At 38.2% G+C, this 15,530-nt stretch overlaps 1 protein-coding gene across 1 annotated transcript in view; it reads right to left on the bottom strand.

The window, feature by feature from the left end:
- Positions 1-105: 105 nt before the first annotated feature.
- The window catches only part of COPB2 (coat protein complex I subunit beta 2), a 30,879-nt gene continuing 15,454 nt past the window's right edge, over positions 106-15,530 (bottom strand). The window contains exons 11-22 of the mRNA XM_022582609.3: positions 12,799-12,887; positions 12,602-12,708; positions 11,394-11,537; positions 10,621-10,751; positions 10,137-10,344; positions 4,216-4,326; positions 2,969-3,183; positions 1,479-1,571; positions 1,210-1,390; positions 955-1,023; positions 731-802; positions 106-479 (exon numbers count right to left, since the gene is read on the bottom strand). Of these exons, the coding sequence (XP_022438317.1) occupies positions 384-479; positions 731-802; positions 955-1,023; positions 1,210-1,390; positions 1,479-1,571; positions 2,969-3,183; positions 4,216-4,326; positions 10,137-10,344; positions 10,621-10,751; positions 11,394-11,537; positions 12,602-12,708; positions 12,799-12,887 (1,516 nt within the window). The 3' untranslated portion in view covers positions 106-383. The remainder of the gene's footprint in view (positions 480-730; positions 803-954; positions 1,024-1,209; positions 1,391-1,478; positions 1,572-2,968; positions 3,184-4,215; positions 4,327-10,136; positions 10,345-10,620; positions 10,752-11,393; positions 11,538-12,601; positions 12,709-12,798; positions 12,888-15,530) is intronic.

Below are 15,530 nucleotides of genomic sequence, written 5' to 3'. Positions count from 1 at the left end.
TCAAAGAAAAGAGAATGTGGGCTGATCCCTAGGTGAGGTGTAGTTTTGGCTCAGCCTTCTAAAACTAGAATCCTATTTTCATTATGCAGAAAGGAAACTTTGAAGTATCTTCATTAATTCAAAAGATTTTATGAGATATGGTCTTAATGACAGTATGAAAAAAATCAAAGCCCACAGCAGTCTTAGTTAACAAGGAAACATTGTGATTTAGATGCTGCACATAAACTCCTCCGAAGATGAGGGCATTGTGCTCCCAGTGGGCCACAGCGTCTGCGTATAAAAATCTAAGGAGTTTCTCAGAGTCCAAAGCACTGTGGTCAGGGTGATGATCAATACCTGTCCATAATAATGATCTGTTTAGTTGAGTAAATGGGAAACATTATTCAGTCATCCAAAATATCTTCATCCAGGTTGATATCTGTTGTGTCAATATCTTCTAATTCCAAATTATCCAAATCTACTTCCAGTTCAAGTAAACTCTGCAAAGAAAAGGAAGAGGGTGACTTACATAGTACTGTGTTAAAGCAAAGTTATTAAAGAAGAGTTATCTGTGATTCATGAACCAAAGAGAACTAAAACAACAGTCAAAAGGGGGCATTTTCTCATTTCAGAACCCCTGCTCTGAAACTGATACATCACTTAAACGCAGAGGCCTGCACATCCTGCAGACATTTGTGAGGAGGGAGGGTGAGGCTGGGGTCCAATAGGAAGTTGGGTATGATGTCCGTACCTTTTCTTCTTTGTTGTCTGTGGGGGGGGCCACAATAACAGGAGTAGGAGAAGCAGGTTTCCCATCAAGTTCCTGAAAACCCAAGTAGAAACACACATAAAAACAAAGGAATCTGTTTAGGAATTTGAAATTTTTCCCGAAGGGAAGGCAGACGAGGATTAGGAAGTGGGAAATGGTACTTAAAATCACCAAATCTCAACCAGACTTCCTCATGTCTGACTGACCTGCTGAGATGCAGATCTTGAGGGCTGAAAGCCTTTTGCCTCTTCCATAACATTTCTTTCTTCATTTGGCTATCAGAGAATAAAGCAATGATGAAATGAGATATTCTGAAAGCATAATTCATCTATAAACTTGGCCTAAATCCCAGATACTAGCTCCTAATCAAACCATAATGTATGTGGTGCAGTTCAAAACCTTAAGTCGTGAATGCCTTTCCACCCCGTAGTCACACGGGATGAGGCACCCCACGCGCTCACCGTGACAAGTGGATATTGTTTGGCCGGCCACAGGTCAGCATGTGTTTCCTTCACCCATTCTTCTACAACGAAGGCTTCTTTTAATCCAGGGAAAAGGTTTTCATATTCTGTTGGATCAGCAAGGGATTCTGCTGCTTTCTGATTGACTTTTGAGAGATTTTCTCTCCAGAGTTTCACCACCCTATTACAGATATCATAGAACCATTGGGAGACTGTTAGGGGCTCTGTTTTTATCTGAAACATATCTTCCTAAAATGAAAAGTCTGTACCTTGAAACCTGACTGGGTAAGTAAGTCCGTGCCAGGAAGGCAGCTTCTGGCAGTCGTCCAGTTCTAATCAAGAGCTCCAGGCAAGCATCAAGCCTAAAGATTAAAAAGGAGAGGCACTGTTACCAAGAATAAACGCTATAATAATGGCACTTAACACATTAAAGAAATGTGGGTTTAGTGCTGGCAAGTCAGCACTCCCTCTCCAACTCTCACACATACACCTCTTTTCTGTCACTGAGCCACTAACTTGTCATCACCAGTGTGTTACATAACGGGCTCCAGGAGTGTGAGAGATTTTTCAATCTCCTTAACTTCCCTAAGAAGAATCTAAAGGGGCTTTTTAAAACAAGGAAGCTTAGATGAGCACATTTAAGGGCTTCAGAATATGAAGAGCAGAAACTCGGTTTCACAAATACAGTTTTGAGGGCAGCATCTCTAACATGGACTGTGCTGGACAATCCAGTGGTGCCCAGTAGGAAAATATCCAGGTGTCCATTTTCTTTTTTTAATTTTAACTTTTTCCTGGGTAAGTCTGATAAAGTGGATAACATGCTTTAGAACTCAGAATTTTTTGGATTTTAAAAATACCTTTTGGATTTTAGAAAGTACATATACCATACGTTACATAATACCCTCAGCATCAGAGTCACAAACATCAATATTCTGCTATAACTCATGAATACTAAATGCAATAAAAACAAACCAAGTGGCATAAAAGCAACTAATAATAATACTTCAGCGTTAGGCCAAGTTTTGCCACCAAATAAAATATTCTCAGAATGGTTTTGGGTTTTTGAGTTATTGATAAGAAATAGTGGACCTATTCTTACAGGTATATAAACTTACACATACATATGTTATAAAAAACACATTCAAAGTTTCTATGATTAAGTGCGAGGTTTAAAAAGTATGTAGGGCAAAGTTAATGAATACTTTTGTGTTTTATTTCATCATATGGTCAACTAATGATCTGATATGCACTAACTGCTAGACTTTTTAATACATGACATTTTTATGCTTTATAGCTGAAATCAAATCTGAAAGTAACTGGCATCCTCATCCACCTTATTTTTGTTGTAAGCAGATCAGAATTATTCAACTTGGGTAAAATGAACTGCCACTCAGGTACCAAATGCAGCAAGCAGCCCAACAGCCTCCTGCCTTCATTAAATAAAATACCTTCGCCAGTAAGTGGCAGGGCTGTTGAGAAAGGGGTTTAACATTTCTCCCAGTTGAGCCTCCCTGAGCAGCTCATTTTGCTCAAACATCAGACCTAATGTTAGTGGTAAGAGCATCCTTTGCTGAAGAGCATCCTTTGCGTTCTTCCAAAGCAGCACTGTCCTCCTGCCTGCTCCCGTCAGCAGCACCACTTGGCCAGGCATCAGCGCTCTCTCCAGGGTTCCTTCTTCATGTTCCTCTCCAAAGACCACCCCTGAAGTCAGTGCTTTATTACTGTGCCCACCTCTTTTAGACCTTGGGTTAATACTTACTTGCCCTGTAAAAAGTAGCTCATGAATGCCACATTATTCTTGCCGTCTCTCTCCGCACCCTCTGCTAGCTTGTTCACCATAGTAGCATTTCCAGAGGCAGTGGCCAAAAGCAACAGACCCCCATAATCCTGTGCATGGTGTAGGCACTCCTGGGCTAGGCCAAACTGGCATTTACTAATGGCAAGTTCAGCAAGTTGTTTCCACTTCTGTTCTGACTGTAAGAAAAGAGATTCCACATTAAAATATCTTTTAAATAAACATTTGAATTTCCAACATCAACATTATTCTGTTAGTCTGAACATTACTGTAATAATAATTTTATATTTTCTATAATTATAAAATACATATTTTATGTATACTGAGCTGTGCTTAAGTAGGTTCTATCAAATTAAGAACGGAATGACAAAATGTATAATGAGGAAACTGAAATTATTCACATACATAAGATTAATTCAAACACAAATTTAATGCTGCATGTGAATAACCATCAGCCCGTTATATTTTTATTTTGTAATTACACAGTGAAACTAAAACTAACGAGTTTTACGGTAATTAGACTAATTATTTTAAGGAACGATTTAATACCATTTTTTGAAAGCAGAAAAAACTTTTTATGTCCTTAAATATTTAATAATAAATATTATTTCTGTCATTTGTAGCTTCTCAGAAATCAAATAAAATGCTGCTCATTTGGATGATCTTAACATAGCTAAAATTTATTTAGTACATCTGAAATGAATTTACCAGTAAATGCTAGACTTAAACCACAACTGGGAGCCCTCAGTATACAAAATATACAACGATCCATAAAAATGTCATCAAACTGTCTCAAAATGTCAGAACCCTTCTTTAAAACCAACATCTTCCTCACTAGTTTGGGATATTGGCAAATTACTGCTGTGTCTGCATCCTTTTAGAGTTCCAGACTCCTTTATCTACTATCTTCTAGCTTTCCTTCTCTTCCAAAACAGATCTCATGTAAGATTAAAAAAAAAACACTTTTTCTTAAATTAGAATGCTAAGAATATATTAAGAATATAATAATACATATCTCCAATATAATCCATTTAATTTATGCAAAGATGAACGTAATTCATTTTTTAAGAAGACCAAAGGAAGGCAACAACCTCACCAAAATGAGTCACTAATTTGCATTTCAGAAAACTTTAAAACACAACTTATATAAACACATGTAAGTACCTACTGACCCTTCCATCAGTTACAAAAAATCATAAATTAGTACATACCTCTGCTTCCACTGCTAATTGGTACGCAATTTTTAGTTCTCCAAGCTGAAGAGCAAGTTCGAAGCGATGCTCAGGGTCTGTGGATACTGTAAGAGCTTGCTGCTTGAAGCCCTAAACAGATAAAATACGTGTTTATGTACAGAAAAACCTGTGTGTGTAGTCTACATATACAGTGCACACACATGGCAAACAATCCATTGCTCTCTCAAACTAAACAGGCTGCTGACATTGGAAGCCCCATTACTTAAACAAAGTAACAAAAAATACTCTTCAATTAGAAGACAGAAAAATTAAGGAGTTGTTAAATTAACTGGTAAACAGGGCAGACAAAATTCAGTCACACAACATCTACTGTTTTCTAAGCAGTGGGAGCTGACCAATGCTTGATAAACTCAAGTAAAATAACCACCAGTAAAATTTAGAAATGTAAAAGTAAATGAATGTCAAAAAGAAAAGGATTTTGGAAAGTTGACTGAACAAGAGCCACTTCAAAAAGAGAAAGACAGACACAGTGGTGTAAACCTAGCTGTCCGTAATCTCCTGAGCTGGGCCTTAGAGATCTAGTCCAGTGCCTCAGAGAAAAGGAAGTCGAATATAAAACCTTCCAATTTTCTATCATCTGCAGGTCGTTTAGCAAACATTTTGCTTTCAGGTCCTGATACTGATCTGGTGTCATTACCTATGCCTTTACTGTTGGTCTCATGTCCAGTTTACTCATGAGCAAGTATTCCAGAGCACAGAAGTCTAAAACTGCCTTCCCATGCTCCAGTCATCAGCAACAAGCTTTTAAACCAACTACTGTAATGACTATATTAGCCTCTCCCTCAAGACAAACAGGGCTGATGGGGTCTGCCCTATGGGCAAGTTCTCCAGCTCCAGGGATGTGGTACATGAGACAAAAAGCTCAGGCTGCAGAAGACTTCCTCAGACTGAGAGTGAATGCTCTGTTAGGGGTGGTCAGGATGGAGAAGCTGGACAGCTGTCTGAGTTCTGTCTGGGTAGATATTCAGTACTGCTGTATCACTGTGTTTAAAATAACTTCCCAGACTATACAAGCTGCCCCTCCCTCCATTCTCCCAGGAGTACCATGTAACAAGGCATTCTGAATAATCTGCATTACTCCCTTTCTTCCCTAGCACTGATGTAGACAATATAAAATCCAAGAGTGGAGGATGGAAGATCTATAGAACTAGTCAGATATAGGTGAGGGCAAAGCAGATGAAATGAGGTGGGCTATATACACTTACTTTTGCTTTCCTGCAAATCCCCACTGAAATGACACTTAGGGGGTTCTTTTTTAAAAGCATAAACTCCCAAGGACACACAGAAAGACAGCAGAGACATTAGTAACAATTTTGGAAACTTGAAAGCTGGTGGAGGAGTATAAACATTCAAGTTAAAACACGAGAGAGGACTAATCCCTAAATCAGGAGTGAAGACAGCAGAGAAACAACCTGATTCACACCTCAGAATCCCCAGAGGTGTCTCGTGAAGGGTAGTGCTAAAACCAGCAAATAAACAAAACTGCCTGAAAGTCTATATAAGAAGCAGTTAGATACCCCAGGTCCCCACTCCTCTCCCTGCCCCGACCTCTCGACACACACAGAAGACAGGAATCTTGTTCTTTGGAGAGGGTAAACTAGAGGGTCTCCAGTCTGAGGGATCCCTGCACACCCAGAAGGAGTGCTCAGTGGCAAAAGGAAAACAGGAGATTATAAGAATAGATGTTGAGGCTAAATATCTGAAGTACTAAATACTGAGACACCAAGCCATACTCTGCTCAGCCCGCACAAGGATGGTGATTGGGGAGCTTCTCTGTAAACTAACCAGTCAAAGGGGTAAGACTTAAAAATACTAAAATGTCAACGAGGGCCATATGCCAGCCTGAACAGTGCCTGGTACAATATTAAGTGCTCATTAAATTCACTAAATGAGTAAGTTAAGAGTCATTAAATTCATTAGATGAAGATACTGATATTGATTGAGGCTCCCCAATCAAAAGGCCCAGCCACATCACATATTTTTAGTCCAGCCAATAAATTCACCCATAAACTCAGATCTTTTGACCTGCTTCTTAGACCTCCACTCTTAAATAAGTGCCCAAAGATCATCAGATACCGGAGGAAAATCTTTAAAAGGAAAGACAGAGATCAAAATGAACCAATAACAGCAATCTGAAGAAAGCATACCATATAAGGGGAAAAGAAAACGCAACAAAACTATCATTCATACCCTTACAGAGGGTATGAAGACAAACTCTGATCCATAAACAAGATTTAAAAAGTCCAAGAATAACAAAATGAGAAAACCAGTGCAAGAGGTCCAACATCTGAATAACAGTTGCACAGAGACAATATAGAAAACAAAGGAAGGAAATCAAGAGAGAAATGATTCAAGAAAATCTCTCAAAAATGAAGGAATGACCTATACACTAATGATGAAAAATCTGAAAGTGAAATCAAGAAAACACTCCCATTTACCATTGCAACAAAAAGAATAAAATATCTAGGAATAAACCTACCTAAGGAGACAAAAGACCTGTATGCAGAAAATTATAAGACACTGATGAAAGAAATTAAAGATGATACAAACAGATGGAGAGATATATCATGTTCTTGGATTTGAAGAATCAACATTGTGAAAATGACTCTACTACCGAAAGCAATCTACAGATTCAATGCAATCCCTATCGAACTACCACTGGCATTTTTCACAGACCTAGAACAAAAAGCTTCACAATTTGTATGGAAACACAAAAGACCCCGAACAGCCAAAACAATCTTGAGAACGAAAAATGGAGCTGGAGGAATCAGGCTCCCTGACTTCAGACTATACTACAAAGCTACAGTAATCAAGACAGTATGGTACTGGTACAAAAACAGAAAGATAGATCAATGGAACAGGATAGAAAGGCCAGAGGTAAACCCACGCACATATGGTCACCTTATCTTTGATAAAGGAGGCAGGAATGTACAGTGGAGAAAGGACACCCTCTTCAATAAGTGGTGCTGGGAAAACTGGACAGGTACATGTAAAAGTATGAGATTAGATCACTCCCTAACACCATACACAAAAATAAGCTCAAAATGGATTAAAGACCTAAATGTAAGGCCAGAAACTATCAAACTCTTAGAGGAAAACACAGGCAGAACACTCTATGACATAAATCACAGCAAGATCCTTTTTGACCCACCTCCTAGAGAAATGGAAATAAAAACAAAAATAAACAAATGGGACCTAATGAAACTTCAAAGTTTGCACAGCAAAGGAAACCATAAACAAAACCAAAAGACAACCCTCAGAATGGGAGAAAATATTTGCAAATGAAGCAACTGACAAAGGATTAATCTCCAAAATTTATAAGCAGCTCATGCAGCTTAATAACAAAAAAACAAACAACCCAATCCAAAAATGGGCAGAAGACCTAAACAGACATTTCTCCAAAGAAGATATACAGACTGCCAACAAACACATGAAAGAATGCTCAACATCACTAATCATTAGAGAAATGCAAACCAAAACTACAATGAGATATCATCTCACACCAGTCAGAATGGCCATCATCAAAAAATCTACAAACAATAAATGCTGGAGAGGGTGTGGAGAAATGGGAACCCTCTTGCACTGTTGGTGGAAATGTAAATTGATACAGCCACTGTGGAGAACAGTATGGGGGTTCCTTAAAAAACTGCAAATAGAACTACCATATGACCCAGCAATCCCACTACTGGGCATATACCCTGAGAAAACCATAATTCAAAAAGAGTCATGTACCAAAATGTTCATTGCAGCTCTATTTACAATAGCCAGGACATGGAAACAACCTAAGTGTCCACCATCGGATGAATGGATAAAGAAGATGTGGCACATATATACAATGGAATATTACTCAGCCATAAAAAGAAATGAAATTGAGCTATTTGTAATGAGGTGGATAGACCTAGAGTCTGTCATACAGAGTGAAGTAAGTCAGAAAGAGAGAGACAAATACCGTATGCTAACACATATATATGGAATTTAAGAAAAAAAAATGTCATGAAGAACCTAGGGGTAAGACAGGAATAAAGACACAGACCTACTAGAGAATGGACTTGAGGATATGGGGAGGGGGAAAGGTAAGGTGTGACAAAGTGAGAGAGAGGCATGGACATATATAAACTACCAAACGTAAGGTAGATAGCTAGTGGGAAGCAGCCGCACAGCACAGGGAGATCAGCTCGGTGCTTTGTGACCGCCTGGAGGGGTGGCATAGGGAGGGTGGGAGGGAGGGAGACGCAAGAGGGAAGAGATATGGGAACATATGTATATATATAACTGATTCATTTTGCTGTAAAGCAGAAACTAACACACCATTGTAAAGCAATTATTCTCCAATAAAGATGTTAAAAAAATAAAAAATAAAAATAGTGCCAACTTCACAGGCACTGTATCAGAATTAAAAAAAAAAAAAATGAAGGAATGAGTTTCCAATTAAGAGAGCTCATCTAATACCCAGCAGAATGAACAACTGACCCCTACACCAAGGCCCACCATCATGATAACATTACAGAACAACAGGGACAAGATCCAAAAAACTTCCAAAGAGAAATAAACAGATCAGGTACCAAGAATCAGGCATATAAATGGCTTTAGACCTCAACAACTAGCAGCTAGAAGGCAGAAGGCAAAATAAGAGTTTCGTCTTCAAAATTCTGAGAGAAAATCATCTCCAACCTAGAATTTTATATCCAGTTAAATAGCCAAATATGTTTTAAGGTAGAACAATGGCACTTTCAGATAATCAAGGTCACAAAAATATTTACTTGCTATTAATAAATAGCCCTTTTCTCAGGAAACTACTGAAGGACATGCTCCATCAAAATGAGGGAGTAAACCAGGAAAGATAGGGAATATAGGAAACAACGGATCCAACTCAAGAGAGCCAAAGGGAAGCCTCAACACGATGGTGAGGGGATATCCATATCCATGATGAGGGCAGAAACCAGTTTAGCCTGAAGCAGACTGAACATACCGAAAGGAGATTTCAAGGAAATCTGGAGAACCATCAGAGTAGGGAGAATAACCCTAAGCACATAGAAAAATAAGCAAAGTTTTAAAAAAAGAAACAATTATTAACTCCAGGGAAAACAAACAACTGCAAGAAGAGAAAGCTATTGCTATATCACATGGCTCAGCTATGAACAGTGTTTACACAGCCACAATAATGTAAACAATGGATACCAATTTAATCAAAATTATGATGTAACTATATTGGGAGGATAAGGAATAGGAATGTGGCATGTATGTAGTAGAAGCAGGGGGAGTGAAAGGTAAATTCCTCATCTTGTATAGAGTGGAAAGTCCCAAGAAATGCCTAAAGCTGAGAAACAGCAATATAAACATGTTAGACATGTGGAAATAAATGCCAACAGAGTCAGCTAAAAGAATTACAAGTGATTACCGCTAGGGAGGAGAAATGAGAGAGGGAGGGCTGTTTTCTTCCTAAGCCTTGCAAAACGTTGTACTTTGTGCACATATAACTTTGAATTTATACTAAAAAGTGCTACATTAAGGAATAGGCTTATCAGTAATGGTAAATTTTATGTATATTTTACAGAGACAGAGACAGAGAGAGAGAGAGAAGCCAGCTAGGATAGAGAAAAATGCAGCATAGAAATGAAAATATTGATAGAACGGAAAAGAAGTCTACAAAAAGGGAAGACTAGTAATCACCTCCAACATTTAAAGAGGATGTGAAGGGCAATGAGAAAGGAGGAGGAGGAGTGTAACAAGTGACTTAAATTTACAAGAGAAATTCCATTGCCATAAGGAAATCAGTGGCAGTTAAGAAATAAAGTTCTTCAAATTTGTATTAACATTCTTTCAAATTGCTGGTTTTCAAAAACACACACAAAACAAACAAACAACCCCCACCCCCTTACCTGCTTTTCCAAGAAGTGAGCAACTCTGGTCCTCTGCTCTTTGGGAATGGTCGGAAGGACCTTATCAGCCATGCTGAAGTCTCTCCGCATGACAGCTGTCTGGTATTCCAGCACTGAAACCAGCAGGGAGTAGCTAACGATGTTGAGTTCCTTATCCCCCAGATAAAGCCTGTTGTCTTTAGGAATATAGCCCAGGAGATACATCGTCCTGTAAGAGAAACGGAAACTAATTTAGAACTAAGCCCAAGTCAGTACATACACACACTCTCTCTCTCTTGCAGTCACTCACTCACTCTGCCCCTTGCTCAAAATCTTTCCATTTGATTGATGCAATTTTCGTTAGCAATTGCCATCTATTAAAACGATAACACTGAAAAATCAGGCCTATCATTGTTAAAAGCCAGCAATTGGTTTTGTTTATGTTTAAAAAGTATGCTTTTAAATTTAGGATGCTAAAGACAAAAGCAAAACGATACTCAGCTACCTGTCCAAGTGGGCAATGGTGACTATTTCTCCTCCGACATAATAATTTAATCTGTTCACAGAACTTGTGTAAATGAAGCAGTCGCCTACCCACAGCCCGGTTTTCACGATTTCCTGAATCTCACCAAGAACCTGCAGGAAAAAAATAAAGTCTATTATTATCTTATTCAGCAACAGGAATCCTGTCAATGACAAAAAACTGAATTAGAGGTGATACGTAAAATAAGAAATGCAAAGAAAGAATCCTATTTCAAGAAAGAAAATCTTTCCTTGGAATTTCTACTTTCTTCATTTAAGAACAGATTTCCTGGATGAGTATCTGTACTGTAAAATCTCACTGTTGCGTCAAAGCTGTAATCTAAGAATGTGTTGATCTAAATTCCTAACATACATGAGACTGGCATAATAAGTATTTCAAAATGTCTTCCAAGACACCTCCACAATGGACGATTTATCTTTACATTTGAGAGCTCATTTCAAATAACTCTGGCTAAACTATCTTAAGACCAAAACACCTTCTAATTTCCTTACTGAAAGATAATCAAAGTTAGTCTAAAGGTTTCCTAAAATCAAAGCACAAATTTCTTTTGAACAAATACTTTCAGACCCTGACCTCTGAACCAAGATTTTAATTTTCACATTTTACCGTAACTCCTTAAATGCTTATTAGTCTCCCCAAACCTATTTTATAGTAAAATGTTACAATGAGTGAAGTTCTGCTATAAGAATATAAATCATTTAAAAACAAAGCTAAAGTTGTGCTGATGCAATTACTTCAAAGCCATCTTCAATGCCATCTTCAGTAACTCCCTCATGTGTTTCCTGTGCAGCCAAAACTTTTTCCGACAGATATTTAAGGATAAAAAATGACTCTTCAGTGGCAATACAGACTAGCTCTCCAGAGTCAGACCAGAAAATCTGCAACATGACAAACAAAAACACAGATAAATGATTTCGGATTTCTAAGTGGGTATGACAACCTGCATACACTTTGTTTCCTACAAGATTTATCTTCCTACATTAAGATACTAAGTATACACCTAACAATTTTGTCATGTATATACACACATATTTGGGAGGGTGGACAGGGCACTACTGTTCCATTCATAGACATGGAAAGACCTAAGTGAGGCAGCAAGGAGCGCTGGCAGTGCCAGGTGTGCTGAGATTCAGAGGAGCACTAGCCTGTTCCCTATTGCTCTAGAATAGTGTTTCTCACTCTTTTTTTTTTCCCCATTATGACCCCCACCCCAAACTTCTTTTAGGCATTTTTTTCCCAATCATCTTCCCCTAAAGTTTTAGTATCACAGATACTATATGTTTATACATATATTAATACATAAACATATACATAAGGTACACAAACACATAATGTGTATGAACATATGAGCATCTATGCTTTGTAGATAAAGAGAGTACCTTTTTTCATCAATTGGTTTCAGGAACCAATTTCTTCCCCCTAGGGGACGACGTCCCCCTGCTGAAAATGCATGCTCTAGAAGACAGAACCAGGACCCTGGGGAGGTGGATTTGCCTCCACAGATAATTTCCTGACAGTTAAAGCTGTCAAAGAAGCAGGCAGATCTAAAGGTTGAAAACTTTGTCACTGGAGAACGGCTACCTAAATTTTAAATAGCCATTATCAGGTAAAGTATGAAAAGGCTTTCTGAACTGAGTGGGAGACCTGTAGGCCCTTCCAGGTCAAGAACTCCCTGGCTACTTATCTTCAAAGCATTAAAGCCATTTAAAATATGAATAGCACTTGGCATTTGTATAACTTTTTATACTTTTCAAAAAGCCCAACATCTACTGCCTCACTCAAATACCACGACTCTACTTTTCTAAGCAATCCTGAGGTACATGGCACTGTGTCCAGCACAATGGAACAGGGACAGCAGGGTATAAGGATGTTTTTTGGCCTCAGGGACTCAGAGCTTGTCACAAAGATGTACACTCCAAAAACAGCAATGGAGGGAGCTCACGTGTTTGGGCTGAATTTCAATTCTGCGTATGAGTTCTGTATTGTCCCAGTCATAGAAAGCTAAGCCATTTACAGATCTGACTCCCAGTAAGAAGCCTCCATAGATACCTAAAAAGAACAAAAAAAATTTTAGATCTTTAGATGTTTTTGAGCCATTACAAAGCTTCTAAAATTGTATCATATATAAACAGCACTCACTTTCAGCTCCAAAATCTGGTTTAAATGATTTTTTTTCCTTAAAGTTCTTAAATATCTTTACAACACTGTTGCTCTCTCTTATTGCATATCTGGGGGGTGGGAAAAAAAAGGAAAGCAAACATAGCATATTATGTATATACTAAACAGCAATTCCACCAAATGTTACAAATATCTTCAAATATATGTGAGTAGTGAATTATGCAAAAATATAAAATAGTTGAAAATTCAATATTATATTTTTTCCTGAGAGATCAGTGACCTGCTTACAGTTGGACAAATAATGAATGGGTTTCACAAGGTCTATTACACAAATTACTAGGGCTTACAAACTATTTTAGAAGCTGAAAAGATCCAAATGTTCCTCAACAGGTGAATAACTAAACCAACTGTGGTCTGTTCATACAATGGAACACTACTCTGCAAAAAAGGGAACCAATTACCCATCCATGCAACGACATGGATGAATCTCAAAAACATGAATGCTGAGCAAAACAAGCCAGACTAAGAGTGCACACCACACAACTCCACTGACATGAAACCCTAAAGAAGACAAATCTAATCTACTAGGGAGTAGGGACTGGGGTGCTGACTGTTAAGGGACACAAGGGGATTGTTTTTGAGATGACAGAAATGTTCTATATATCTTGATTGTGCTGGTGGTTACAGATTATATCCATTTGTCCAAATTCACTGAAATATACATTTAAAACAGTGCATTTTATTTGGTATAAATGATACCTCAATAAAAGTAACTTAAAAAATAAAACTTTTATTATAAAGGGCTCATTAGTCAGCCATGTTTGGCAACAACTTAATAAGTCATATATACTCAGGCCTCTGCCTTGAAAAGGGGCTGTGGTTGGATACTTGGGAGTATATGAGGAAGTGATCTGACAAGTGCTTTGCTCAAGACGGGAAAGATGCTGAACAGGGTCTGGGCTGGATAAAGCTGAAAAGAGGAAACTATCAAAACAGAGAGGTATGTTGAGAGAGGTAAGGCGACCATGCTTAAGATGGTAACTAAGTACCTACAAAGTGCCTTTTAGTATATGGAACTGTGCATGAATGAGTTTATTTAGGAAATTTATGAAAAGATCTTACCTTTCAGTGACCTTTTTGTTAAAAAATAAAAAGCATGCATCTTACTATGCAACACTGAGGCTTACGTTACCCACTGCTGGCAGAAGAGGCAACACAAAATATGGGGAAAACAAAACTAAGAAAACTGTAAAGATGTAATTCAGTGTCTGAAAAAAACGTGTAAGCCCCGAAGTTTATGACATGCACCAAACAGGAATCAAAATGGAACCGATCAGTGACTATAATAATTGAGACGTAACTTTTTCCTGTTTTTAATGAGACTATTTTATGAACATTTTGAATTCTGACAGAATTTGTTAAGAATGGGACGTGAGTAAATACTTTTATTTGAATTACGCAGCTAAATGTGGTTTTTCCCCTTTTCTCCACTTTATTTAGAGATGTATAAAATTTGAGGATGCTTAAAGTTTATGCAAGGAATGAACAGACTTAATTAGGTATAAGTTCCTAGAAGGCATTCTGTAAGCCCATTACTGTTTTGAGGAAACAGGTTCCTCTGTGTTGTTCTGTTTCATTTTCAAATTAGGATCCCAAGTCCTTGATTTAGATTCTCAAGGAGGGTGATGATATATTTAAATAAAATTAAATGGATCCTAAGATTGTAAAAAAAAAAAAGAATGGGAGGTAACATTACAGAAAATGAGGTTTTTTTTTTAACATCTTTATTGGAATATAATTGCTTTACAATGCTGTGTTAGTTTCTGCTGTATAACAAAGTGAATCAGCTATATGCATACGTATATCCCCCTATCCCCTCCCTCTTGCATCTCCCTCCCACCCTCCCTATCCCACCCCTCTAGGTGGTCACAAAGCACGGAGCTGATCTCCCTGTGCTATGCAGCTGCTTCCCACTAGCTATCTATTTTACATTTGGTAGTGTATATATGTCCATGCCACTGTCTCACTTTGTCCCAGCTTACCCTTCCCCCTCTCCGTGTCAAGTCCACTCTCTACATCTGTGTCTTTATTCCTGTCCTGCCCCTAGGTTCATCAGAACCTTTTTTTTTTTTAAAGATTCCATATATATGTGTTAGCATACGGTATTTGTTTTTCTCTTTCTGACTTACTTCACTCTGTATGACAGACTCTAGGTCCATCCACTACAAATAACTCGATTTCGTTTCTTTTTATGGCTGAGTAATATTCCATTGTATATATGTGCCACATCCTCTTTATCCATTCATCTGTTGATGGACACTCAGGTTGCTTCCATGTCCTGGCTATTGTAAACAGACCTGCAATGGCAGGGCAGGAATAAAGACGCAGACGTAGAGAACTGACTTGAGGACACGGGGGCAGGGGAAGCTGGGATGAAGTGAGCGAGTAGCACTGACATACATACACTACCAAATGTAAAATGGATGGCCAGTGGGAAGCTGCTGCATAGCACAGGGATTCAGTTTGATGCTTTGTGACCACCTAGAGGGGTGTGACAGGGAGGGTGGGAGGGAGGCTCAAGAGGGAGGGGATATGGAGATATATGTATACATATAGCTGATTCACCTTGTTGTACAGTAGAAACCAACGCAACATTGTAAATCAGTTATACTACAATAAAGATATTAAAAAAAAAAGATTCATTGAGGTTTTCATCAAGATTACATCAGAATTTAGCATCTCTCCCCAGTAGC

This window comes from Delphinapterus leucas, chromosome 4, assembly GCF_059928025.1.
Source record: "Delphinapterus leucas isolate spDelLeu-1000000601 "Yukka" chromosome 4, BTC_Dleu_Yukka2, whole genome shotgun sequence".
Lineage (NCBI taxonomy): Eukaryota > Metazoa > Chordata > Mammalia > Artiodactyla > Monodontidae > Delphinapterus > Delphinapterus leucas.
The sequence above is the reverse complement of the archived record's forward strand: the minus strand, read 5'-3'. Positions and strand labels throughout refer to the sequence as shown.